The 27,623-nt window shown below is 51.4% G+C and overlaps 1 protein-coding gene and 1 long non-coding RNA gene across 2 annotated transcripts; both read left to right on the top strand.

Moving 5' to 3' along the window:
* Positions 1-510: 510 nt before the first annotated feature.
* Positions 511-7,739, top strand: LOC135313238 (uncharacterized). Its single transcript, XR_010372868.1, has 3 exons — positions 511-856; positions 1,572-1,773; positions 6,585-7,739. It is a non-coding gene; the product is annotated as an uncharacterized LOC135313238 (long non-coding RNA).
* Positions 7,740-9,294: 1,555 nt separating this feature from the next.
* Positions 9,295-27,052, top strand: RPIA (ribose 5-phosphate isomerase A). Its single transcript, XM_064448883.1, has 9 exons — positions 9,295-9,560; positions 15,458-15,518; positions 17,405-17,460; positions 20,585-20,644; positions 21,290-21,354; positions 21,679-21,747; positions 22,242-22,383; positions 23,576-23,675; positions 25,847-27,052. The coding sequence occupies exons 1-9, from the start codon at positions 9,375-9,377 to the stop codon at positions 25,942-25,944; spliced, it is 837 nt and encodes a 278-aa protein (XP_064304953.1). The 5' UTR covers positions 9,295-9,374; the 3' UTR covers positions 25,945-27,052.
* The last annotated feature ends 571 nt before the right edge of the window (positions 27,053-27,623 follow it).

Raw genomic sequence — 27,623 nt, 5'->3', positions numbered from 1 at the left:
CCACGCCCCACCACGCCCGCCCGCCACGTACCGGCACTCCGCGCGCAACCGCCCCTGACACCGCCGCCCGCCCCTTCGCAGCGGGGAGGGAACCCATTGGGTCGGCGCCACGCCGCTCCGCCCGCCTCTTCCTCTTGATTGGAGCGACCGGCGGCGAAGGTGGGAAGGAGCGGTGTTTGTCAACACAGCCGCCGAGCCAATTGGAGTCACGCCGTTCCCTCCCCTCCCTCTACCGCTGTTCCGACCAATCGAAAGCGCATGATTCACCGACCTGCTCTCGGATTGGCGGGGCCGCAAGCGCCACACGTGCTGCTGACTGGAGGGCCGGGCGGCGCGGCCCCGCCCCTTCCCGGCCGGCCCTCCACCGGGCTGGAGACGTGGCTGTTCCTCGGCGTCGGCAGGGCGGGGCGAGCGGCGCGCACCACCCGGCGCGTGGTGCGGTGGGGGAGGGCGGGGGAAGGGCCCCTCCGGAGCGGAATGGGCTCGTCGGGCGGGAGGGGCGGTGGGCGGTGCCCCGCCCCGGGGCCCGCCATTGCCCACCGGGTGGCGTGAGGGGCCGGCCGACGAGCCGGGGTCGGCTACACCCGCGCGCTCCGCTGAGCTGTTCGTTGCGGCCACCCTGTCCCGAGGCCGGCGGTTTATGTTGCCTCAGCACCTTCTCCTGGCGATCACCTTCTCTTCGTGAAAGGGGATGGCCGGATGAGCTGCTCCCCTGAGGAGCTCGCTCCGCAGTTAACGGCTGCCCCAGCCTCCAGTGGACGAGCTCGGCCCCGTAGGGGTGTGTGTGTGATGGGATGTGGTGACAGTAGGCCCAAGTGTTGGCCAAGTGTCGCAGCAGCCCTGGAAGCCATCTGTGGTACGTTCATCTCTGGACATGAGCCAACAATGTGCGCTCGCAGCCCAGAAAGCCAACCGTGCCCTGGGCTGCATCCCCAGCAGCGCGGGCAGCCGGGCGAGGGAGGGGGTGCTGCCCCTCTGCCCCGCTCTGTGAGACCCCCCTGCAGCGCTGCCTCCAGCTCGGGGCTCCTCAGCACGGGAAGGACACGGGGCTGCTGGAGCGGGGCCAGAGGGGGCACAGAAATGCTCCGAGGGCTGGAGCCCCTCTGCTGCGAGGCCGGGCAGGGAGAGTTGGGGCTGTTCAGCCTGGGGAAGAGAAGGCTGTGGGGAGACCTTATTGCGGCCTCCCAGTGCTTAAAGGGGGACTCTAGGAAGGATGGGGGCGACCTCTAGCAAGGCCTGTTGTGATGGGACAAGGGGTGATGGTTTTAAGCTAAAGGAGGGGAGATTCAGACTGGATATAAGGAAAGAATTTTTTACAATGAGGGTGGTGAAACCCTGGCCCAGGTTGCCCAGGGAGGTGGTTGATGCCCCGTCCCTGGAAACATTCCAGGCCAGGTTGGACAGGGCTCTGAGCGACTTGATCTGGTTGGGGATGTCCCTGCTCACTGCAGGGGGGTTGGGCTAGATGGCCTCTAAAGGTCCCTTCCAACCCAAACCATTCTATGATTCTGTGAACTCATGCTTCTCCCACATAGTCACAGATGTTGATTTCCTTTATCTGCATCCTTCAGGGGCAGTTTTCCCCCTCTTCCAGCAGTTACCATTATCCCGTTTGCTCTGGGCCACAGAAGGTGCTGCTCCTTCAGCTCCCATCAAGGAGGTTGGCTGTTGCCCACACCAACTGCATGCCTGTGGCCTGCAATGGATGACACCATGATCCTTGTGCTGCTACCATGAGTCTTTTTGTGGCAGCGTTCATCCCTGTAGATCTAGGTATGTAGTATATCAACCCACACCTTTATCTTCTTTGTAACAAATCAGATTAGCTACAAACTATTTAATTCTTGTAAGGCATCTCCTCCAGCCCTTAAATTACAGTTGTTTGTCCTTCCCCTGTTCGAGTTTATTCAGCATTGCATTTCACAATATGGAGATAAAGAGTGCTGTGTTCATCTGTATCCAGGAGCAGAAAAGGCTGAAGTATATCCCGAGGTGTGCCTCCCCTTTGCACAGGGACAGAGGGTCTCCGTAGGCCACCAGAGAGCACACAGCACGATGCTTTTCTTCCTCTGCATACATGTGCATACCTGAGATGTGCAGCTTTGCATTTGACTGTCTTATGGGGCAGTCTCTTTATCTACACCCATTTTGCCCTGTTTTGAACAATGGCCCTTGTCGTCCCAGTTGTACGGCCCGGCTGAGGCGCATATAGTCTGCAAATTGTATTAGGAGTGATTTTGTATTTACTTTCAAATGACTAATGAAAATATTGATTATGTACATGTGTAGTATAGCATACATGATCCTGGAGGGATCCCAGTAGTGATCAGTAATGATTTATAACCATTCAAAAAAAAAATGTGGCCGGTGTTTAATATATGCTTAACTGATGCTTTATTACCTGTTTTTTTAAATTAAAATATTGTGCAGTTCTAAGTAAATATCCTTTAAAAAGTTTATTACACCTTCCAGAGGAAATTGAATTCTTTGTTGGGACTTCTATTAAACCTCTGACTGGCATTACTAATTCTTTAGTCTGAGCCACGTACCAACTTTTTTGGTATTCAGCCAGGAACTGTTCTTACATCTGCATTTACTACATATCATACAACTGTCCTTTCTGAAAATGGATACCAACCTGGCACGTTTTTAGCTTTCTAGAATTGCCCTCGTATATCAAATAACTCAAAGATGAACATCAACAGACAAGGGGTCTCTGCAGCCAGCTGTTTGAGAGCTACTGGGCCACAGTTATCCCTCAAAGACAAGAGCTTCATGGGTTACTAATGGACTCAAATTTATCACATCGCTGTTAAGTAATCCACCCACATATCTTCCTGCTTCTTTACAAACATAGATCATAAATGTTCAATGAACACTTCTGCATCATTATTGACATATTAATCATGTTCATCTAGTAATGGGCCTGTACCATTACTAGGGTTTTCTGGGATTTAGTCTTGCCAGCTATGGATTTCCTTTGACGTGCTTCACTTCCAATAGCTACTCTGCTTCTCATAATGTCTCATTTATACCAACACTTTTTTATTTCCTGCTTTCTTCATTTTGGCTATTTATTTTTCATTTTTAATCACACTCTCTGGTCCACTAATAAAACAGGACTTGTCGATGTATTTTTCTCTCTTGATTTTGATCACTCGGTGAACTCTTTTTAAAGAGCTTGTCAGTGTAATTTTTAGACTTCTACCTAAATTGTTCTTCCTGCTTGCAGTCTTATTTTCTGGTGAGTTGGAAATACAGCTCTTTTAAAGCACCAGATATATGCAAAGTCAGGTCATGAATGCTGCTGCAGTTGCAATTAAGAGGGTTTGGGGTTTTTTTTTACTTAGTTCATTATAACACAGTCCGAAAGAGTCTACCCTGTGCCGCATACCAAACAGTTCATGTCGTTTTTGGTAACTTAAATGACATTTTATTATAGTGCCCATATGGTCCTGTGCTAATATTTTCTCTATTTAGATAACTCCTCTCTCGAGTGTCTACCCATTTGTATGTTTATAAAGAGTAATCAAATTCCTTCTGTTTCACTAGGCAAATCAAACCAAAGGCTTTTATCCTTCCCTTACACTTTTGGCTCTCTGCTCCCCCCCTTCATCTCACTAGCCCTCCCCTGCACCTGTTCGCATTTACACTGACGTTTCTTACATAGCAATGTTTGGAACAGTCATGTTGAAGGGTAACTCTAATATATTTAAATTTAAAACTCCATTATAGACTGTGCAGAAAAACTATTCTCTGCCATGCTTTTTACAGTAACTTACCTCTTGTCCCCCTAGTTATTCGAGGGGCTTAGAGACAGATATGCAGTAACCACAGACCCCAGCAAGTTTCAGAATACCGGAATACTTCACGTGTAGGGTTGCACTTCTATCTTTGTGCTGGTTCATGAAGGTTTATTACCCTTAAGGCAAAACAACAACAACCCTGTTCAACTGTGCCTATCACACCCATGAGTATTACCTCATTTTCTTGTATTTCCTCCCACCCCTGCCCCAGATCAGCAGACTTCCATTGCAGCCTTTTATTTTAGGGGGCTCTAAGAGTTTGCATGAGAGTACATATTTTCTTCTAGACTCCTCCTAGATTCCTTAGCACTGAGACATAAGGAATAACAATTGTAATCTAAAAGCTCTTACTTTTCTGTTTTGGAAACCTTTCTCTAAGGCATGGACAATGTTATTCACAAATCCTCAAATCCTTAAGACAAACACAGCAATACAGCCATATAATTTTCTCTCTGTATTAAAAATTCGTGCCAACAAAACCAAACTTCCTGCTTTTTGCAAAGCATGACTCACATTCTCCATTCTGTTTTGACTGACTGACATAAGAGATCTATTTCAATCATATGACAATAACTTCAAATCTGACCAGCCATTTATGTGGAAATCACAGCCTGTTCTTGCAGGATGGATGGATGTTAATAGGAGTGATGTTTTACATAACTCCACTAAAGATCTGCCTCCTTTTCTTGAATAACTTGCTCTCGGAGCGGCGAGGCGCAGCAGCGAAAGCCCAGCGTGCCACCTCGTGGCTGCCCTGTACCAAGGGCCTTTCGTAGTCCCCTGTAAAATGATCATTTATAGCCTGCATCTTCCCCCGGGAGAATTCAGACCATCAAAAAGCAGCATGTGTTGTAATTAGTATACCAGCACCCCTGCTGATGTCTTTGCACAAGCAGAGTAAAACCAAGCAATCCTTCATCCAACAGATCAACCAGAGGCAAGCGAAGTAGGTGTTTTTCAAAAGAAATGTCACTGAATTGGAGTTTGCAGGATAAAAAATCAGGTAGCAAGAATGTAATTGCTGGGACATGACAGCAGCATCCTCCTAGAGAAGCTGGCAGCTCATGGCTTGGACGGGTGTACCCTTGGCTGGGTAAAAAACTGGCTGGATGGCCAAGCCCAGAGAGTTGTGGTGAATGGAGCTAAATCCAGCTGGCAGCTGGTCACGAGTGGGGCCCCCCAAGGCTCAGTGTTGGGGCCAGTCTTGTTTAATATCTTTATCCTTGATCTTGACAAGGGGGTTGAGTGCACCCTCAGTAAGTTTGCAGATGACACCAAGTTGGGCGGGAGTGTTGATCTGCTCAAGGGTAGGAAGGCTCTGCAGAGGGACCCAGACAGGCTGGATCGATGGGCCGAGGTCAGTTTTATGAGGTTTAACAAGGCCAAGTGCTGGGTCCTGCCCTTGGGTCACACCAACCCCAGGCAACGCTGCAGGCCTGGGGCAGAGGGGCTGGAAAGTGCCTGGCGGAGAAGGCCCTGGGGGTGCTGGCTGACAGCTGGCTGGGCATGAGCCAGCAGTGCCCAGGTGGCCAAGGAGGCCACCAGCCCCCGGGCTTGTGTCAGCACTGGTGTGGCCAGCAGGAGCCGGGCAGGGATGGGGCCCCTGTGCTCGGTGCTAGTGAGGCCCCACCTTGAATGCTGGGCTCAGGTTTGGGCCCCTCGGGACAAGAAGGGCCTTGAGGGGCTGGAGCGTGTCCAGAGAAGGGCAGCGGGGCTGGGGCAGGGTCTGGAGCACAAGTGTGCTGGGGGGCGGCTGGGGGAGCTGGGGGGGTTTAGCCTGGTGGAGGCTGAGGGGAGACCTTCTTGCTCTCTGCAGCTGCCTGAAAGGAGGGTGTGGTGAGGTGGGTGTTGGTCTCTTCTCCCAAGTTACTAGTGATAGGACAAGAGGAGACAGCCTCAGGTTGTGCAAGGGAAGGTTTAGATTGGATATTAGGAAAAATATTTTCACTGCAAGAGTGGTCAGGCATTGGCACAGGCTGCCCAGAGAGGTGGGAGATTCAACACCCATTTTTTGAATGGGTGTTCAAAAAACCCATAGACGTAGACTCCAGGACATGGTTTAGGACATGTGGTGGTGTTGGGTTGGCAGTTGGACTTGACGATCTTAGAGGTCTTTTCCAAAATTAATGATTCTATGGTTCTATGACAGGCTTGGAGAGCCACTGCCAACCAGAAAGCGGGTTTATCTGGAAAGATGAGTTAGAGGTGCTTCATCTTCCACTTGGTTTCTCCAGTGAGTCGGTGAAGTTTTACCTTCATGGGTCATGTTGGTTTTTAGCTGTTTTATGCCTTATCAAGTGAGAGAGACACAGAGTTAATTGAATAGACACATCTGACACCCAGAGGCTGCTGTGCCTTCACTAGGGTTTCACTCAGGTTAGCATGCACTTTTGCAACAGGTTTAAGCTGGGCTAAGTCTCCCACAGAAGATGGTCCTACAGCCTTCCTGCTCCCTACTGACTGATCTTGCTGCCTTCCTCAGGAAACGTCAAGGAAAAATGACCTTGATTTTGTTGGTTGCATTACCTTTCAGAAAAAACACCTCTCTGCCAACACATGGAAGTAGCGGGAAAACTTGGCAAGCTATGGACCATAGGGTGGGAACGCTCCTCACGCAAGGTGAACCAGACAGGGCCAGAGGAATGCCAGAGCCAGCACAAACTCTGTACCCAGGTTGAGAGCGGAGGGTGGATGGATGGTAAAGGGAGGAAAGAGCAGGAGCTTCCCTTTTTTTCAACAGCAAGCTGTTATCTCAGCTACCGTGTAATTTCCTAACAGGTAATTCCAGCCTCCGATGCAGAATTCAGTACCCAAAATCATGCTGCCACCCTTGCCAGCCTGATGGCCCGAGCTGCTCCGTTCCTCAGTGTGGCGTTTCGCTAAGGTTAACGCCTCGCAGTTACCACCCGACAAGCAAAACATCTGTTCAAACACAGCAGGTTCAAACACCTCCCTCCGTACTGAAGCAGAGAGCATGAGAGTTGGCTCTCGAAGAGGCCTTGACATGGGACAAGCACAGGCTGGTACAAAAGGACTTTGAGCTGTTTGCAGACGGAGCTGGTTGTCGCTGAAACTTAAATTCTAAAATGTCCAGCACTGCCTTTTTGTGCATAAGGAAGGCTCAGCACACCATAAATGATTTTCCTGTGTTCACTGAGACTGTACCTCAGCAGCGGATTCAGATGAATTGCGAACGGAAAGGCCCGTTATCCCTAAGTGGAAACGCCTGCGTTCCTCCAGGCAGGCGCACTGCAAGGTGTGTTTCAAGCCAAAGGCATCAGCCGTCGCTGTGAGGATACAAACAGGTTTATCACCCCACACTTCTGGGCTAACACTCCCCATCCCAGTGAGACTTGAGAGATGCCCACATGTCGGGACGGGCTTCCTGAATCGGTGTAAAACCCCAGTGACTGTTCTTTGTTTCGAGCAGCAGTCAGACACTTGGGATACTGAAGGGAATAACCCCAAACCCAGTCAGCTGCTCCTTTGGCTGTGCCATTAATGTATCGTGGAATAACCCAGTACTTAGGCCTGATTCTTTCTGAAATATATATCCCACTAGATGTGTGTATTTACACTTTTAAACGAGTAATTGGCAGGAAAGATCATTGCCAGCTAGCGGAAAACACCGAACAACAGAATAACAATCATGTGCTACTCTTAATAGCAGGTCACCTGCTCTCTGCTGGAAGGTGAGGCCTAACTGCACCGAGCTAAGCCTGGGCAACAATAATAGAGTCTTTGTTGAAATACCACCGCATTGTTCAAAGGCTGGTGAGCCAACCCAGGGAAAACAAAAGGAAACGTTTCTAGCCCTTAAAAATCACAGCAGAATCACAGAGGTTGGCAGCAAAACAAGTCAGTCATGCACAGAATTTAAAAAAAAAAAGCCAACAGCGGCTTTTCTGTCGTGCAACTAATAAAGATTATTCTCTGCGCATTGTGGTTTGGCCTTGGAGTCGAGTAGTAAGGGGTAAATACCTGCAGTTCTCATCCCTCTTGGTGGGATTGCAGCCTGGAGAGAAACTGTGCGTGGCCTTAACGTGGCTCCCAGGTCTGAAATGCTGCTGCAGAAGCACTTGGGAGATTGATTGGCCTCTCGAATATTTTTCACAAATGCTTTCAGCAGATGCTAACCCAGGATAGAGGGGGAAAAAAGATGGGAGAAAAAAAAAGACACTATGTGCTCCAGAAAACCTCCATCGGGTTTTATCATGACCCTCCTGCTGGTTGATAGCAGCGGTGTCAGACGACCAGCATCTTTATTCATGTCCATGTTAGATCACAGAATCACAGAATGGTTTGGGTTGGGATGGACCTTTAGAGGCCATCTAGCCCAACCCCCCTGCAGTGAGCAGGGACATCCCCAACCAGATCAGGTCACTCAGAGCCCCGTCCAACCTGACCTGGAATGTTTCCAGGGATGGGGCATCGACCACCTCCCTGGGCAACCTGGGCCAGGGTTTCACCACCCTCATTGTAAAAAATTCTTTCCTTATATCTAGTCTAAATCTCCCCTCCTTTAGCTTAAAACCATCACCCCTTGTCCCGTCACAACAGGCCTTGCTAGAGGTGGCCCCCATCCTTCCTACAGCCCCCCTTTAAGCCCTGGGAGGCCCCAATAAGGTCTCCCCACAGCCTTCTCTTCTCCAGGCTGAACAGCCCCAACTCTCCCAGCCCGGCCTCGCAGCAGAGGGGCTCCAGCCCTCGGAGCATCTCTGTGCCCCCTCTGGCCCCGCTCCAACAGCCCCGTGTCCTTCCCGTGCCGAGGAGCCCCGAGCTGGAGGCGGCGCTGCAGGGGGGTCTCACAGAGCGGGGCAGAGGGGCAGCACCCCCTCCCTCGCCCGGCTGCCCGCGCTGCTGGGGATGCGGCCCAGGGCACGGTTGGCTTTCTGGGCTGCGAGCGCACATTGTTGGCTCACGTCCAGCTTTTCATCTACCAGTACCCCCAAGTCCTTCTCCGCAGGGCTGCTCTCCATCCCCCCACCCCCCAGCCTGTGCTGATACAGGGGATTGCCCCGACCCATGTGCAGGACCTTGCACATGGCCTCGTTGAACCTCAGGAGGTGCTCACAGGCCCACTTCCCCGGCTTGTTCCCACTCGTGAGTCCTGCAGCGCAGCGTCGCTCCCAGCTTCGTGCTACGAAGTCTGAGTACAAGTCTGGGAAAGGGGCTCTTCCTTACACCCTCTGGAAGCCCCGGCAGAGCTCCGGTAAGCCCCGATCCGAGCTCACCCCGCTGCCCAGCGCCCTGCAGCGGCTGCCCCCGCCACCCTCCCTCCTCCCCCAGCACTTGCAGGTGGAGCATTTCCCATTCCCGGGAAAGCCTCGACCCCCGCATGCCGGGCCCGCCCGCTGTGCCGCGGCTGGACCTCGCCAAACCGGGCGCCCCCGGTGCCGCCGGCCGGGCGCGGCGGGCGGGCCCGGCCGTGCATTGTGGGAGCTGTAGTTGGCGGCTCGCAGCACTACAAGTCCCAGCCTCCCCGAGGAGGAGGAGGAGGAAGGGAGCCGGCCCGTCCCAGGCCTGCAGCCCGTGCGGGAGAGCCCCCCGGGGGCGGGCCGCGGCGGCATGCGGCTCCCCGGCCGGCTCGGCCCGCTCCGCAGCACGGCGCTGGCTGCCCGGCCGCCGGGGAGGCTGCGAGCGGGGCCGGCGGCGGCGGGGAGGCGCGCCTTGGCCCGCGGGCGGCTCGGCGGCACCATGGCAGAGGAGGCCAAGCGGCTGGCAGCCTGCGCGGCGGTGGACAAGCACGTCCAGGTGAGGCAGCTCGGACCCCAGCCCTGCTCGGGTGCAGGGACGGACCCCGGGGTGCACGGAGCGGCCGTGGGGTGCGGGGACCCCCAATGCACGGAGCGCCCGTGGGGGGTGCAGGGACGGACCCCGGGGTGCACGGAGCGTCCGTGGGGTGCAGGGACGGACCCCGGGTTGCACGGAGCGTCCGTGAGGTGCGGGGACCCCCAATGCACGGAGCGCCCGTGGGGGGTGCAGGGACGGACCCCGGGGTGCACGGAGAGGCCGTGGGGTGCGGGGACCCCCAATGCACGGAGCGCCCGTGGGGGGTGCAGGGACGGACCCCGGGGTGCACGGAGCGTCCGTGGGGTGCAGGGACGGACCCCGGGTTGCACGGAGCGTCCGTGAGGTGCGGGGACCCCCAATGCACGGAGCGCCCGTGGGGGGTGCAGGGACGGACCCCGGGTTGCACGGAGCGTCCGTGAGGTGCGGGGACCCCCCAATGCACGGAACGGACCCCGGGTTGCACGGAGCGCCCGCGGGGTGCAGGGACCCCCCAATGCATGGAGCAGCTGTGGGATGCAGGGACGGACCCCCAGGAGCACAGAGCGGACCCGGGGTGCAGAGACCCCCGCGGTGCACGGAGCGCCCGTGGTGTGCAGGGACGGACCCCGGGGTGCACGAAGCCCCCCAGTACGTGGAGGGGCCCCAGTGTGCAGGGACCCCCTAATGCACAGAGCAGCCACAGGGTGCACGGAGCCCCCCAGTACACAGAGCGGCCCTGGGGTGCAGGGATGGACCCCCAGTGCATGGAGCAGCCATGGGGTGCACAGAGTCCCCCCCAATGTACCGAGGGGCCACAGGGTGCAGGGAAGGACCCTGTCGTGTACGGCATGGCTCCGGGGTGCAGGGACACACCCCACTCCAACCCCCAGTGCACGGAGTGGCCATGGGGTGTATGAGGGCTCCCAATGCACGTCTGGGCTTTGGGTTGCACAGACCCCTCCAGTGCACGGAGCAGCCCCGGTGTGCACACACGGGTTGTGGAGTACACGGACCCCTTGCTCCCCCTCCCCGGCCCCCCCAAGCGCTGAGGGTCCCGGAATGCATGGAGGGACCCTGGGGCGCATGGACGGGCGCTGCCGAGCCTCTTCCTCCTTGGCTTTGGACCGCGCTCCTTTAGCCTGGAGAGAAGGGAGAAAACTACTTTTCCCTTCTGGTCTCTGCGCTCGCCCAGCGCACGCCTCGCAGGCAGCGGCTCCGCGCCTTGCCCAGCTCAGCACGCTGCACCCCGAGTTTGGGGTAATGGCTTGCACCTCACTGCGCACCGGTTTGTGAGCTGGGCTGCGGTGGGAGTTCAGGCTAACGCCATGTCCTGCTCCTTTCTCCAAGTCCTGGGTGCTCGGCTGCTGCATCCTGTTTCAGAGCACCCAAGCAAGAATCAACAGCCTCTAATCAGGGGGTCGTGTCCTGTCCCCTGCAGGGAGGGAAGCGCGGCAAAGGGCTTTAATCAACCCCTTGAAGGTCAAATAGGGCTGGAGCTGCTTGGTGTTTGGCACAGTCTGATTGTGAACACTTGGAAGATCAACAGTTAAAGTCACGCAGTGGTTTATCGCAATGTTTGCTCTGCAAGCCCTTTTGCAACAGCAGTGATGAAACGGTCCTAGAGTTGCTGCCAAGAAGGTAGATGTTAGCAGTTGGGGGGGAAAAATTCCCTTATCTTTCTTGCTCCCACCCTGCTGGGTTCAGTTGCTGATGGCTTCGCTTATGTCCCGTTAATGTTTACTTCTTTTCCAGCCTCTCCTTCCTCTGAACAGTCTGAACCTGCCTGCAGAGAGCACAGCCACGTGCTGTGTGAGACTTAGCCCCCTGCCAGGCCAGCGCGCTCGAAAGCAGTCTGTGGGGTGGGGGGAGCCTGGGGGATGCACCAGCAATTGCGTAAAAAACTCCTTTCTTACCCAAAGCAAGCCCCAAAGTTGTGCACTGAGGGGCTGCACGAGGAAGGACTTTGGAGCCGAGGCAGGACTGCTGCTGCGGGTCGTCACGAGCTGGGCGCGCCTTTGATTTGGGCTGAAACGCGACTCTTAATTTTGGACTTTTCCTAGGTGAAATAGCAGGCCTTTGCGCTGTTTTATGGTCAAGCAAACTTGGGATGATGTTTCTAGTCACGACCCAGCTGATTAAAGTTCGGGGCCTGGCTAGTGAGGCTGACTAAGTAAAACACGCAGTGGCCAGGGTAACGCTGCAACGCTTGCTGCGCAGGTTGGCTTGAAGCAACGGTGGGGAAGCAGGTTAGAGTCGCCGCCAAGGAGCCAAATGGCCTCGGCTGTCAGACAAAACCTGTCTTCCCTTCAGCTTGTGCTGGGAAGGTGCAGCTGCTGTTTGTAACGGATGGTTTTGTGTTTGGCCGTTAGAGCTATTGCTGTTAACAGAGGGAGTAACGTGATCTCTGAAAGCAAAGCTGCAGGCTCCCTCCCTTGCACGGCAGGGACGTGTGGGAGACGCCACTGACTTCAGGGCTTGGTTATGCTGGACAAGTCTCTTCTGCTTACCTGTGCCATGAACTTGTGGCACCAGGGGCTTGGTACTGGTACTAGACCAGGCTCCTTGCTTGGCATCCTCCTTCACGTCCATCCTTATCTGTGCCAGTACAGCAGCTTCTCCTGCGGCTTGCAGCAGATATAACCCTGGGGGTCGGTGTGGGGATTAGGAGAGGAGAACTCTTTTCCTTTTTTTTTTTTTTAATTTAAAGCCAGATTGGTGTGTTTACCCACAGCACTTGTTCCTGGGCAGCTGTAGGGACAGAGTCCTCCAGTACTGGAGCGGACCCCAAGACGACCAACCTCAGAAGCCGCGGTGCCGTGACGGCTGGCAGAGAGGGCTGGCACGTGGCTCGGGGCTTTAGGGCCCTAAGCTGCTTGGGGAGAGCTGGCTTTGCATTTATACAGTGCCTCCAAAGGCAGGCCCTGTTAGCGTCTCCATTAGAAATGAAAAGATGGGCAAGAGCTGTAGGTCCTGCTGCGCAGAGGGCTGAAGATTAAGAAGAGGAAGCTTCAGTCTTTGCACTGTATTTAACTCCTGCTCTTTGCCCATGTAAATTGTAGTCTTGGAAACTTAGGCTGGACCAGCCAGCCCGTGTGGTGCTGCCGATACCCACTCAATGTGTGCTGCCTTGTCGGCATCTGTAACGTTGGGCAGCGTCTCCAGGCCCTTGGGGTAGCGGAGAAAACGCTGTGGTTGCTGCTCATGCTTGTGCTGCTCCGCTCGTGGAGTCCACACACAGGTCCTCAGCTGTGCTGTGGCTCAGAGCCTTGGTTTTGTTTGCTGGGGTTTTAGCAAACAATCTGAAATGTCTTTTTTTTTTTTTCTTTGTTTTTTTTTTTTTTTTGCATGGGGTGCTGCTCCTCCGTGCTGTGAGCTGGGCCTGCCCCTTGCACACTGACCTCATGGTCTGCTTCTCACCCATGTTTGCCCTGCCTGTTTTTAAAAGAAAATGTTTTTCGGCTAGGTTTGCCCCTGGTCTGGCTGGGGTTGGAGCTGAGGAGGGAGAGGTGGGAGCTGAGGTAAGGCAGGGGTTGTGACAGCACCAGCTTAGACTGGCTTCAACCATTTTTCTGGGAAACCCACTTAGCCCAAGGTCTTTCTACCGCTTCACCACTCATCACTGATAAATGCCTTCAAGTTTATTTCCAGCGGTGGGCTGGGACCCTTGTAAGCTCTTCCCACTTCATTACAGTGGAGTGGCTGATGCTGGGTGTTTCCCCATCCCTTTAGGGCATCCAGCTGTTCCGAGAAGCTGTCCCACCCTATAGAAATGAGGGCAAAGAGAAGAAACAGCCTCTTCCCAGGTCGAAACAATTCTCTTGGGAGCATCAGTACTGCCTGTGTCTTGCCAGCCTCCGTGCAGCTTTGCTTGCTCCTTCCTTGGCTGGCCACGCTTGGCTCTGCCTGCTGGGCAGGTGAAACCAAGAAACCTCGGGAGCTATTGGGTTTCTGCTGGCAGTGTTGCAGGCGTGCAGCTGCGATCGGTTGCCTTCCACGTCTTTTGCAGAGTCACAGTGGTTAGTGAAGGTTGGCATATAAACTGAGTCTCTGGTATGTGTACTGGGTTTTGGAGAACTTTTGGGATTTTAAGCTTTTAACCTGCAGAAGCAAGGGAAATCACTAATCTTGGGGGAGCATGACCTGTCTTGACCTCCACCTTTCCAGGCAAGTTGGTGTTCCAGGAAGATTTCAGATGGTTGAAATGCTGCAGGTGTGGCTTTTTCAACAGCTGCTGAACTCTGGATTTGCTGCGCATGGAGAAGGAGCTCCAGACCTGTCTAACGTCCAAGAGATAATGCACAACAACTCTGTGCCTGCATCTCTGTCTGGCTTCAAGTCTTTCTTGTCTGAAGTCTCTGTAGGGATATTGGGCCTCCTTAAGTCGTTTTACGCTTTGGATCCCATCCAAAAAAGGGGAAGTACATTGAAAATTGGAAGTGTGCAAGGGGCTGCACGTAGCTCTCCATGGGTGGGAGACTGAGCTGATAATAAACAGAGATTTACATCGCAGAACATCCTTTTTTGGAGGTGACACAGTCGCACCCTTAGTTCAGTCCACCCCTAGTCTGCAGCACCTTTTAGAAGCGTGTCTGTATTACTGATGAGGCAGTAGCAATCCTCCTTAAACCAGACCATAAGCAGAGAAAGGCCAGGGCTGAGCTGTGGTTAAACTATGATTGTCTTCAGCATACCCTGCCAGGCTCACCCATCTTTCAAGTGAGTTGCTGGACTCTCATATAGACAGTTATATACTCCATTTTGGAGGGCATTTTTTATTAGACTCCAGAAACTGCTGCTGTGCTCTTTGCTTTGGCCGCCAGTACATCCGTACTGTTTACTAACAATACCGTTGGCACCAAACCCATGCTTTTACTGTGCGGCTTCCGTGGGAGATGTTATCTTGAGGTTGTTTCAGCTTCTTCCTTTGTGGTATTGTCTGAAGCTCCCAGCTTTCCGGCAGGAGCGGGTGCATGGAGTGCCAGCAACCAGCAGTGAGTGTGCATTGAACACCCTGAGAGTCAGACTGTGCTGGTATTTAGTAAGCACATGTCCTGTAAGGAGAGGGTGAGTTGCTTAGAATCCCTTAGCAGCAGGCAGTGGTTGTGCCCTTGCTAGTGTGGTGTGTTCTTTTCCTTGCCTACAGTGTGCTAAGATGGCGTGTGTCAGTGTGCATCTCTGGGCAAGGTTCCTCTTGCGTGTGTTTATAATGTCGGGTCTACCGGTGTCATGGTTTAGCCCCAGCCAGCAACTAAACACCCCGCAGCTGCTCGCTCACTCCCCCCACCCCTGTGGGGAGGGGGAGAGAATGGGAAGGGCCAAAGTAAGAAAACTCGTGGGTTGAGATAAAAACAGTTTAATAATTACAATAAAACAGTAGTAATAATAATAAAAAGGAAAATAACGACAGAGAAAGAGAGGTGAAACCTTGGGAAGAGGGGAAAAAACCCAAACCACAAGTGATGCAACCGTTCCCCATGTGCCGACCAACACCACCGGTCCCCGAGCCGTGATCGCTGCTTCCCCTGGCCAACTCCCCCAGTTAATATACTGGGCATGATGTCGTATGGTATGGAACATCCCTTTGGCCAGTTTGGATCAGCTCTCGTGGCTGTGCCCCCTCCCCTCCCGGCGTCTTGTGCACCCGGCAGAGCCTGGGAAGCTGGAAAAGTCCTTGACTAGTGTGAGCACTACTTAGCACGAACCAAACCATCGGTGTGTTATCAACATTATTCTCATACTAAGCCCAAAATGCAGCACTGTGCCAGCTGCAGTGAAGAGAATTAACTCTATCCCAGCTAAAAGCAGGACAACGGGGAAAAGCGGACAGCCCTTGTGCCGAGCCCTCAGTAACAGCTCTCCTGTGTCTCTTTGATTTGCAGAACAATCAAGTTCTTGGGATTGGAAGTGGTTCTACGATTGTCCACGCAGTGCATCGATTAGGTAGGGTGCTCCCCTTCATGTTCCTCCCACTGCAGAAAATCCCCTTGTCTGGCTGTCCCAACTACTTGAAAACCACGCTAAATCATCGGGATGCTGACTTAGAGCTCATGCGTCAGGTCTGTTCGTTGAGGGCTGTGTCCTCCTTGAAGCTGAAGGTTAAAACCGAGTCTTGTGCTCCCAATTTATTGCATAGGGAGTCCCGAGGCGGTAATGATTGCCACCTGTTCTCCCCATGCAGCCAGGCAAAGAGCTTTACTGGCACCCACCACAAACTGGAGCTAAATGTTTCCGTTCCTTCCAACTCTGCCCAGTCCTAACTTGCTTTGTGGCTTTGGGCCATGCAGCTGCTCTGCTTCCATTAACCCATTTGTATGTGGCTGATGCTGCTTGTTCGCATCCACGTTATTCACATGGAGGGTCCTGCTGAGGTGTGATGAAAATGAGGAATGAAAAATCCAGCTGTATTTTTTTTTTTTTTTTTACTATACCTTACAGCTAGGTTTGTCTGCTTGCCCCAGGTGCAAGTTTGCTCAAGGTGTGATTCAGAAAATTTCAGCAAAATATTTAAGTAAGGCATTTTAGCACAGTGAACATGAGGGTAATTGTCCTCACGCCTCATTACAGAGAGTGGAGAGGTTTAAAGTTTCTTTTCCCGGCATTCTCAGCCCTAGGGCAGGTCTGCTTGAGGAGGTGCTGTACCTCATCCTGCTTCACTGTCCTTGGATGCAAAACAGAGCAGCCATGTGCAACAGGTCTGGAGTACAGCATCAGCCCTGTCGTTCCTGGGGCCTTGCTCGGACACGGAGGGCGACTCTCGTTCGGAAGCAGAGTTCAGTGTGTCCCACCTGGGTGGCTCTGCGTGGCTGGGAAGTCACCTTGTGACCCCCAGCTCCCTTGGGCAGCACTGTCCCCAGCCCATGGGCGAGCGGGGCTGAGGTCTGAGCACCGCTCAGCGCTTCGCTTGGCAGGAAAACAGCACCCCATGCCGTGTGTATAATACAGTTATTTGTCTGGGAGCTGTGGTTCAGCTTTCTGGGTTTGGCTCAGTATTGCAACCACTCCCAACTCTTAACACAGAATCAGTCTCCAAATAAATGAGTATAGTATTTAAGTGGAGTGCCTGTTCCAGGCTGCAAACTCAGACTTCTCGGGCCTACTGAACGCATTGGCACTGGGATGTGGGTCGTAACAACATACAGCCTCATGTATTGCATCTTCAGTCCTTTCAGCAGCAGCATTGCCTTGAAGCATGTAGCCCGTGTGTTTGCTGTGGTGTGAGAGCTGTTGCTCTCATGGGCTGTTGGCTTATGCCGAAGTATTGTAATTACTAAAACAACATTTTGTCTGTAATGATTTCGTAGTAATAGATCTTAGTCATTTGAGGTTAACCTGGGGGAGGAAATATTTCCTTCCATTTAATGGAATACTTTATTTTATTAGTCCTTTTCCTGCCATATATTTAAATGTTCTATAATAAATGAAAGTGATGTCCCCAAGGCAACAAGCCAGAAAACCTTTCAGACAGCTGCTGAAGCTGTTTACAAGGAGCACAGCAAAACCTGTCTAATGGAGAGAGAGAGAGGGGAGTGGGGCTCACGTCCCAGGTGACGATTTGCTGACGAGGCTCCTCTGCTGCTGGAGACGGGAAGGTTAATGGTGTCTTGGGCTGAGCCGGGGTGGGTGTGTAAACGTTTCTGACTGTAGAAACTGAGCAGGGTGGCACCTGTTTGCATTTTGAGCGTGACTGAGTTATTTGCAAGCCAAGCAAGTAATTGCAATGATTCAAAGGGGCTCCTCTGGACTGAGATTTGTTAAAGTGAAAGTTGGTTTATTTTTATTCCTTCTGCAACGAACAAACCGAGGCTTCTGGTTTTTTTCCCCTACAGCCGAGCGGGTTAAACAGGAGAACCTGACGATTGTCTGCATCCCTACGTCTTTTCAGGTAAGCACTTTCCTCCTTTACTTTCTGCTAGTCCAAACACTCACTCAGGGGATCTTCCCTTTGGCTGCAGGAGGCAACCTCACCGCTTTCTGGACTGGCTTATCGCCGTGTGAGCACTGTGGTGAAAGAGGCTGTGATGCAGCCCGCGATGCGGCCCGCAGGTGGACCTCATGAAGCTGGTGGTGATGGTGCTGCGTTACGCTGACCTGAGCTGCAGGGACGCTGTAGAGCCAGGAGGCGTGCTTTGAACCAGTGTGGTAATGCTGGTTATGTCAGTGCTGGCGTGTGGCTTGGTCTGGATCCTGCTTGTAGAAGACTGCTGTTTAGTGGTGAACCAGACTCATAATGCAAAACTCATTGGAGACACTTAGTCTCCTTTGATTCCTTATCAAGTCCTGAGAGCTGTAAAAATCACACTGCAAGCAATAGTAGCAAGCTCATGTGTTTCCAGGAGGAACTTAAAATGCATCAGCTGGCTTTTATAAGAAATTGCAGAAGAGAAATCAGCTTAATCTTTCCTTTGCTGCACAGCTTTTGCAGGGATTGGTTCATACCAAGCTAGCTGTTGAGAGGTTTGCTTGGAGAGGAAGAACGTGGCTTGGTGGTGAAACGCAGAGCTGCTTGGGGAGGCTTCTGAGCTGCTTCCATGCCTTTAGGCAACTGGCTTTGGTCTCTCTGCCTCTGTTCCCTCAGAGGGGAAGGTGCTGTGGAGGAGCAGCTGTCACCTTGTCCCCTTTGGGCAGGGAGACGTGACATGATGGGGACCACCTGCAGGGTTTTCAAGGCTGGGTGGCACTGTCCTGGTCTAGAAATTGGGCATGCGTCCTTCCCATGGTCCTGGTGTGGACCTTGGGATTGTACTTTTGTCACAACTCTTTCACCGTTAGGACAATCAAGCAGTGAGGCAGCCTGTGCGGAGTCCGTCCTTTGAGGTTTTCAAGACCTGTGTGGGTAAAGCCCTGAGCAAAGTGGTAGCTGACCCTGCTTTGACCTGGAGGTTGGATAGAGACCAACCTGAATTACCCTAAAATCTTACGAAAACTTGGCATCCTCTTACCCTGCAGATGTTAAGTGTGAGTGTGGGATGATGGGATTCTCCCTTTTCCCAGCTGTTGCAAACAACCAGTGGCCAACTGGGGTATAATACAGGCTGCTGCAAAGGGCAAAAAATAAAAAACTATTTTTTTTCTTTTTTAACCTATATCACTACTTCTGTGGCATATATAGACTGAGGTGAGGGTCTTTCTTTGACCTGTCTAAAATGGTCCCCACCCTGAGATACCATATCCCATTTTCACCTAGGAAAAGTCCTCTGAGTTCAGTCATTAGGTCTTACAGAAAATATTGATAAAGCTCTCGTAGTGAACATGGGCTGGAGCCTGTCCTGCCTTGAAACGTTTGGATAGTTCATGTAACTCTATAGAATTTCTTACCAGTAAAACAAAAACGTTGCTGTTAAAGGGAAGAGTTAGATCATACACCTGCAGGAGCCAAAATCCCCCAGACACGGGGCTGCCTCGTATCTTTTGCAGTCTTAGACCCCAGCCAGTCCCAAGTGAAGCATTCCCAGGTCAGCAAAACAGCATCTTATTTTCGCTACGTACAGGTGTAAATGGCTGCCTGAGGTCACTGGCAAGGAAGAACTGGTTTCAGTGGCTTTTATTCTCCTCCCTTCCCCGTGGTCAGGTTGGGTTATTCCATCACCATCAGTAAAACTAGAGCCGGGGTAAGTATCTGTCCCTTGGCTTTTGCGTTGTTTCTTCTTTTCACCTGGACGTGTGCCGAGAGCACAGAGCGAGGCCCTTCTTGGCAAGTGCTGCGCAGTTACCGACGCTCCTCCCCCAGCTGCGGGAGCTCTGCTTTTGGTTCCCGCTGGTCTGCTCCCATCGCCTTGCAAGCAGAGAGCCTGAAAAGAGCCACCTCGTTTCCACACCGCTGACCCTGAGCCTGTTCAGGATCTGGCCTGCATGTGCAGCACAATGTTCTTCAGTGCCTTCAGTGCTCAGATCCCCGATACCTCATTACCTGGACACCACGTAATGAATGTAAACCCACTGATTTTCATTCTCTTAATTTTGTGAGTTCTTAGGGCAATTCTAGTGCACAGATCAAGAACCTGCAGCCCATGGGTGTTAAGATTGCATGCTATGAATTGAACCCTTTACCATGGCATTTCAGATCTCATTGCCAGGACTACCGCCTGCTTAGTTCTTAATGCTTCTGGGACGCCAATACATGTGACTATGCGCTTTGTTAGTGTTCGTGCGTAAAATTCAGGGCAATAAGTTGATCCAGGCTATTGCACTGGGGTTTCTTGGACTAGCTGCAGCACGGTAGGAAGTTCAGACTCGAGCAGTGTCCATGCAAGGAGGGTGTCTCACCCAGGTGATGATTTGTAACGCAGAAAATTCACCCAATTCCAAGTTCTGCAAGCTCGAACTCCTGTTTAAACTGACGGACGGAGTGGAGGGTAGCTCCGGGTGCTCTGTGTTGTATTGCCACTAGAGGGAAATACACAGCCACTGCAGGAAAAGTAGATCCGAGCCACCAAACAGCTGTTTCAGGAGGCTTCCCACACTTTTTCCATGAGTTGTGCTTTCCTTTTTTGCCTTTTTGTTTGGTTTATTCCAATATGAAAAATATTTTCATTGTTGGTCCCACATTGTTATGGTGTAAACATTTAATTTTCTTGCTCCCATTTTTCAGCCAAAGGAAATCGGAGGGGCTGGATGGGTGTGAGGGAGAACGATGTCCAAGCTGAAAGAACATGGGACTCAAAAATCCCATATCTGCTGTAATGCTTAGATACAAGTGGTTCCCACCAAGCTGATGGGGCCTCCTGCTATGTAGTACAGAGACCTGGACCCAGGAGCACCACATGAGCATTTTAGTTGGAATCAGCAGCAGGGTTTTCTTTTGATTACAATAATCTGGTCTGAAAGCATTGTTTTCTCCTTGCCATGTGTTCCCACCGCTGGCTGCAGCCTCTCCACCAGCTCAGGGTGGAGCAGTGGAGGTCTCCCAGGGAGACTCCATCCGTGTCGCAGCCATGGGAATGATGCCACGAGTCCATTTTCCTTTCCTGCCGCCAGTAAATGGTGTTTGCTGTCTTCTTGTTGCACAGGCCCGTCAGCTGATCCTGCAGAACGGCTTAACGCTAAGTGACTTGGACCGACATCCAGAGGTGAGTGGGACCAGGGAGGTGAGACCTCACCCGACCTTCCTGTAATCTGGTCCTTCATAAACCATCAGGCTCCTTTGTCCTCCCCTGAGGATGAGAGTTTAGGCAGCCACACTGCTGAACATAAGCAAGAGTTAGCTTAGTTTATTTTTTTTTCCCCAAGCCTTAGTCTTGTCTTAGTGCTTGTCCCTTTAGATGGCAGGTAGGCTGCCGAGTTATGTTTCTTCCAAGTGTTTGGCACCTCTTTCAGGCTGAGGCTTGCTGGCCTGAGATGGGAATATGACACTGCTGAAGTGTTGCGACCAAGATTTTCCCCAGGAGCCGCCCACCCCTTAGGTGACAATGCCAGAGGCTGAAATGATGTGCCTTGAAGGCTAGAAGTTGGTTTTGGTATTTCTTTCTCCTGCTCTCACACGCCTGTGGTTTAGCTGGGGCTGGTAGGCTCAGGTGGCTGATCCAGTGCTCGTCTCTGGCAAGACTGGCATCAAGATGGTCCCAGCTAAACCACATGTTTTGTTTTAGCTTTTCGCTGAACCAAACATCTTCGGCTGCTGCTTGGGACCTGACACCCTCCCGAGCTGTGCCAAGAGCAGCGCCTTCATGTTGCATGGGTGAGGTTTCCACACCAAGTTTCTCCTCTTCCTACAGCTTGATGTCGCCATCGATGGCGCGGATGAAGTGGACTCTGACCTCAACCTTATCAAAGGTGGCGGGTGAGCCTTGCTGCCCATCTGTCTGCACGGCGCTGGTGACAGTGGCCTCTAAGCGTCCTTGTCTGGCTGCATGTGTCTCTGGGGCTGGGCTGGAGAGGCTGACGGGATCCTGTGCGGGGCTGTGCGTGCACCTGCAGTGGGAGATGGCTCCTGTCCGAGAGCGGGTGCAGGGGACAACGGGCTGAAGTGATGGGGCTGGGGAAAGAGTCGTGGCATGGGGCAACAGGAGCACCAAAACCAGCAAGAATGTGGTGGAGGGGATGGGCTTTAGGACCATCAGCCTGTTTTCTGATCTTTATAGTTTTTTTTCTTTCCCCCTTGCAGTGGTTGCTTGACGCAGGAGAAGATAGTTGCAGGATATGCAAAATGCTTCATTGTTATTGCTGATTACAGGTAAAAATATTACTATTCATTATACTTCCCTGTCTCATGGGAGTATTCGGTTATGTTAGGCCATTACTGTCCTTCCAGGGGATCGGGGAGCAAGAATAGGTGGAAATGAGCCTGACTCCCAGTGCTTCAGCAATTCAGTTTAGCTTTTTTTCTTGATTTTCAACCTAGCAAGCCTCCTTCGGAGTCAGCAGAGCCTGTGGGGAAATGGCTGCTCTGCTCTTTGAGCTCAGTGATTGTCAGCAGGGAATAAATTTCCCCTCCTGTATGTACAGCCGCAGGGCTGTAGAAAAAAGCAACTCATGTCCACCTTGTCCAAAACAGGTCAAAACAGGGTTTATGAGTGAATAGAGCATCGTGCATTAAATTCTTCCTACATGTGTGCACATGTGAACTGACTGCTGTGCCTGAGGGGTTTGCAAGAGGTAATGTGATAATGTTAGTGGTGTTAGTAATGCAACGTCTGATGCTAATCCCACCTCAAACTGTGCCCTCAGGAAAAAATCAAAGAGCCTTGGGGAGCAATGGAAGAAGGGAATTCCTATTGAAGTCATCCCCATGGCTTATGTCCCCGTCACCAGAGCCCTGACCAAAAACTTTGGAGGCAGTGCGGAGCTGCGGATGGCTGTTAGCAAAGCGGTACGTGTCCCTGAGGAGCCGCCTGAACGTGGGCAAACGGAGGACCAGAGGTCTGGGCTTTCACTCCTGCAAGTGGCATCTTGTGTAATTCCTCCTAATTATACTTTGGTTAATGAACTGTGTGTTTAGGTGTTCAGCCTGCTCGTGGAAATTCTCTCTGGCTTATGTCTCCTAAAGCAAGCATCCCTGAGCAGGGAGAGGCGGGGTTGCCAGCCCAGGTCTGACCCGCTGCTCCACGGGGATATTGTGGGGCTGGAGGGCAGTCTGCGTTGCCAAACAGAGGCTTGGGTTGGGGGGCAGTTTACGGTCCGTCCCAGGCTCCTCTGAACCACACAGAGCCAGACTAAATTAAAACTGAAGCTGCTTTGCCTCTGCTGCCACTGTCCTATCCTGACTTGGGCAGCAGGGCTTTGCCAGGCCACGTTGCATGGCAGGGGAAGGAGGAGTCTGCAGTAATGGCTGGACTTAATGCCTAAAGGCCGAATGCTTGTTTTTAATGTGTCTAATCCCAAGAGGCTGTAGAGACTGCATTTGGGTGCCTGGGAAGAGCAAACTAGTCGTTCCGTTCTCTGAACTTGAGACCAGCCTCACTCAGGGAATGCACTGCTCCGACACGAGCCGTGTCCTTGGAGGATGCCGGTCCCTCGTGGCACGTGTGGTTGCACGCCCTGCTCAGCGCTGCTGAAACGCCTTGTCCACAGCCCCAGCTGTCTCTGCTCTGTTGAAAGGATCCAATTGCTCCTTCTGCTGGGCTTGAGAGAGTGCTGGGAACATCTGGGATGCTGAAGGCCAGCAAGTCTTCAACTCCAAAACCTCCCCATGGCAGCCAGCAGCATGCTTTTATCACTGGGGTGGAGGCATCTTATTTTGGCTTTAATTGCCTGTAATAGCCTTTTTAGGACATTAATGTAGCTTTACTCTTGTGAAAAGGATCCCCTGTTGCAGTGATGAAGTTGCACTGTTGTTTCCAGCTTCTGCATGATTATTTGTACGCCGGAGAATGAGGAACGAGCAGTTACCTTGGGCAGTGGCTTTACTTACAGGCTTATTGTGGACTGCCCTGATTTACTTGAATGATGACTCTGAACTGTTGCAGCAGGGGCGGCTGTTCCCGGCGAGAGGCTGTGACAGTCCCTGGCTGTGCTCGTTAGACAAGGAGCTCACAGTGCTGGCAAATGTGTTTGATTCCCAGGGCCCCGTGGTGACGGACAATGGGAACTTCATCCTGGACTGGAAGTTTGACGAGGTTCATGAATGGAGTAAAGTTAACACTGCTATAAAAATGATACCAGGTAATGTCTGTGATTATTAAAAAAAAAAAAGCAAAAGCCCGCTAAGGCTTGGTCTGTGCTAGAGAATAACCCTGACTGTGGGAGCTCTCCCCTGCCTAGGAGGAAATGCGTGTATGTTTACTGCCTTCCTATGGGTCCATACATTTCTTTCTACTTGAGACATCTATCAGCTGAATTAGTACAACTGTACCCAAATGGCATCCCCGTATGGTGGTGAAAACCTGGGGTGATGCCGGGTGACTTCTGATACTGTTTTCCATTAGATATGCAAATCCTGTGCTCTTTCTTACTCTCCTTGTGCCCATTTAGAGAGGGGCTTTTAATGGAAGCACTGGTGGACCCTAGAGCAAGGGTTTGCACTGGGTTACAGCATTTTCAAGAAGCTGCTTACAGCTCTGCATCCCATTACGACTGCGTAGTCCTATGGGCTCACCTTGCTGTGAGGGTGCAGCATATCCTAGCTATTGCTGCAGCTATTGCCGTGCAGGAGAGAAGCAGCGGCCAATTCCACTGCAGACAAAACAGCCTCTCTGCAAGGACTCCTGCCTTGCATGAAACCTGCTGCCCAGGCCAGAGCTGCTTCTGGGTGATCCAGGTCTGTCTGGTGGCAGCAGCACTGGCTGCACTTCGGTGAAGCAGCAGATAGACTGGCTCAACCACACCTGGATACCTTGTCTGGTTATTTTGGCAAAGTCTGCTCTTAAATCTGGTCAGCTTATTGTTGTATCTTTAATCTTTGAGTTTATCCCAGATACCTGCTTGCCCCCGAAGTCCATAACGCCGCTGCCTTCACTGACCATGTGTTGTCAGAGCATGCAGGAACAGGTTGGAATCCCATTGCAGAAACCCCGACATCCCCACAAAGTGGCAATATATTGTCCTGGCACCTTGATTAAAACACAAGCTGAGGCAGAGGCTGCGGGTGTAGGCCAGGTGAAGAGTTGCCAGTAACTTCTAGTTGCTTCTGGTCAATGGCTTTGCTTCCCTCAGTGCTGCCTAGAAGGCTGATTTACTGAAAATACACCCATTTTCTTTTTCCTACTTTAGGAGCAAACTGTTAGGATGCCACCTCTGCCTTGCTTGTCCTGGTGTCTTTGCAGCCTGCTTACCTGGCACTTTCTTGCAGCCAGCAGTAGATATGGCAGGTTTGGACCTTCAGCAGGAGCAGATCTAAATGAACCAGCGACTGATGTAAATGAACTGGTGTCCACAGCTGCTCTGGGCTGTCCCTGGTGCAGCGCTCTGTATCCTGATGTGGTTGCTGCCCGTGGCTGTCCGAATGTCTGTATCGTTAGAGCTGTTTCTGTGCAAGAGAGAAACAGTGGTTGGTTATGCTGTTTGTGAACAAAACAGCCTCTCCGCAAGGTTGTCTTCCTTTTATCTCTTGTGGTCAAGAGATGAAGGGGTAAATTAAGTGATGGTACCTGCTCCATCATGTTGGTGTGGAGATAGTCTCTGCACCATTTGCTGCTCAGAAATGGGCTTGCTAAGGGGAGAAGAGCATCTTCACTACCCAAAAGTGGATGAGCAGAACTGTTAAAGCCTGAACACAGTGGTGATAGCAGGGCTCTGGCCGCTTCGTGCTTGTGTTAGGGCTTGTCCTCCATTTCTTTCCACCTTCCTGGCTGTGGCTCTGTGATCACTGTGAAGTTAGGAGCACCCCATAATTAAATGCAACCAAAAGTATATTTGCAAACAAGCTACAAATTGCAGAGGTTGCATCAGTTCTGCTGTGTCTTAACACTTGTTCAAACGTTATCCAGGTGTTCTCTAACAGGATAGGTTTTTAGATGCATTTAATGGCAGAGTGAGTTAAGCCTGTGGCTGTGTGTAGCTGCTGCTTCTCCTGTGGGTCGTCAGGTGGCTGAAAAAGCCACGCTCGTGATTATGTCAGTGTAACGGTGGTGGCCGGGAGGCTGTGAATGTTGTGGGGAGCTTTGGGAGTTGTTTCTCACTCTCTGGGGAGAGTTTCTTCTGGGGTGGCCACATGGAAAAGACTTTCTGGAGGCTCCCTGTGTGGCTGATGCAACGTCACCCAGGTTGGACACCTCTTTCCAAGCCTCCGATGGAGACATTAGCGTCTTTTAATGAACAAAACCATGGTCAGAGCAGAGGATTCAAGTAATGGAGTGGCTCTGGCATTAACTGGCATGTGACTCCTTGTTCCCCAGGTGTTGTAGAGACGGGACTCTTCATTGACATGGCAGAGGTGGTGTACTTCGGCATGGAGGACGGCTCGGTCAGCGTGCGGGAGAAGCAGCCTCGCTGACACCAGCACACTGCCTGCTCTGCTTCGCCTTCGGCCAGTTTGATTCAGCTGTTGTAACGGTGCCAACCTGACGTTTTGCCTTAACGAGCAGTGGTTATCGCAGAAGACGGATGGGAAGTTGATCAGAATCCGCTGATGTGATACTGAATGTCTTTTTTTAAAAACAACAAAACCAATTATATTCTATTTCTATATATATATATTTTTACTTTACAGGAATGTTGTCTTTTTTTAAAGAATCATTTAAACAAATTGCTTTAACCTTTTATTTTATTTTCTAAGAAATACTTACCAAAAAGAATATTCCTTGTTTTGGGGGTTGTTTTTAGTTTAGTTTTGTTTTTTTTTTTCCTTTTTTGAACAGAACTTGAACCCTTCTGGTTGCTCAGAGTGCTTAGTGACTGAGGTGAGAAATACAATCCTAATGCATCCTTCACCACCCTGACTAGGAGGGTGGTGCACACAATGGGAACGCATCCAGTCGGGACCTACCGATGCCTTATTTGGAACCTTTTTGGTCCACTATTTTATGCCTTTTAATTTTCTATACCACTGTTTTTTAATAGTTCAGGATGTCTAGTTGTCCTCTGTGCACATGACAATTCTCTGAGCCTAGGGTGGTCTCTACATCCCTCTGCCTGGGACATTAATAAGGGCCTTTTCTGGGCCTCTGTATGGAGATGATCATCCTTTGAGCCAAATTCTGCTCTCCATTAATTCAGTACCTCTGATTAAAGTCTGTTCCTGTAGCTGGAGATGTTTGGAACTTCATCCTTGTAAACCGAGAGCAGGACTGGGTCCTTGATGAAGTTTACAGAAGCATATTTGAGCAGCTCAGGGCATGATGGAATACTGTTCAGTGGCAAATGATTTGATATGGAATGAAGGTTAATTATCACCCCTGGCAGCTGGTTGATTTGTGGAAGGATAGGGCAGAACACACAGGAAAACGGAGTCTTCCTGCCTAAATTTTTCCACATGTAGCAGGAGAGAGACACTCGTTCAGTATCTTGTTCTCAGTGTATAGGTGCTTTGTGTGGTTCTGGTGTCAAAATGCAAGCCATCTCTTTGTGTTGTAGACACTGAAATAAAGAGCTGATATACCAGATTTGGTGGTAATTTTGGTTCTTAAAACAACTATCTTGTGAACAACAGGCCAGATCATCGTCAGGCTAACTTCTGCTGTCATGTTTTCCCCGTACAAGGTCCCTTCACCCAGGCCAAATTCACACTCCTGCATTCGATTTCTCTTTCCTTAAGGTAAATACCTTATTTTAAATTAATCAGATTACCTAATCAACACTTGTTAGCTGTAGTGCTTGCTTTGTCACTGTCTTAAAATTTGCATGTCTGAAGCTTGCACATCTAAAATCTTTTTTTACAGAAAGGCGCTATTTTTACATCCTTAAATCTTCCCCTTCCTGCACATCTATTCTGTTAATTCTGAAGCACTTGTACTGAGCACACCGGCTGCGATCCAGCCAACAACTTGCTGGAAACACTGGAATATCTCTTCCCAGGAACCTGATGCTGCAGAAGCCATTCGCAAAACCCTGGTTCTTGCCCTGGGCTGTTTTCAGATGCGTCTTGGGCTCCTAATGTAATCCTAGATAAACAGAGAGCAATCAAGCAAAGCTTTGTGCCCAGGCGCCTTCTCACTCAGCATGCTTTTGGAAATG

This window comes from Phalacrocorax carbo, chromosome 4 (genome assembly GCF_963921805.1).
Source record: "Phalacrocorax carbo chromosome 4, bPhaCar2.1, whole genome shotgun sequence".
NCBI classification, from domain to species: Eukaryota; Metazoa; Chordata; class Aves; order Suliformes; family Phalacrocoracidae; genus Phalacrocorax; species Phalacrocorax carbo.
The sequence above is the reverse complement of the archived record's forward strand: the minus strand, read 5'-3'. Positions and strand labels throughout refer to the sequence as shown.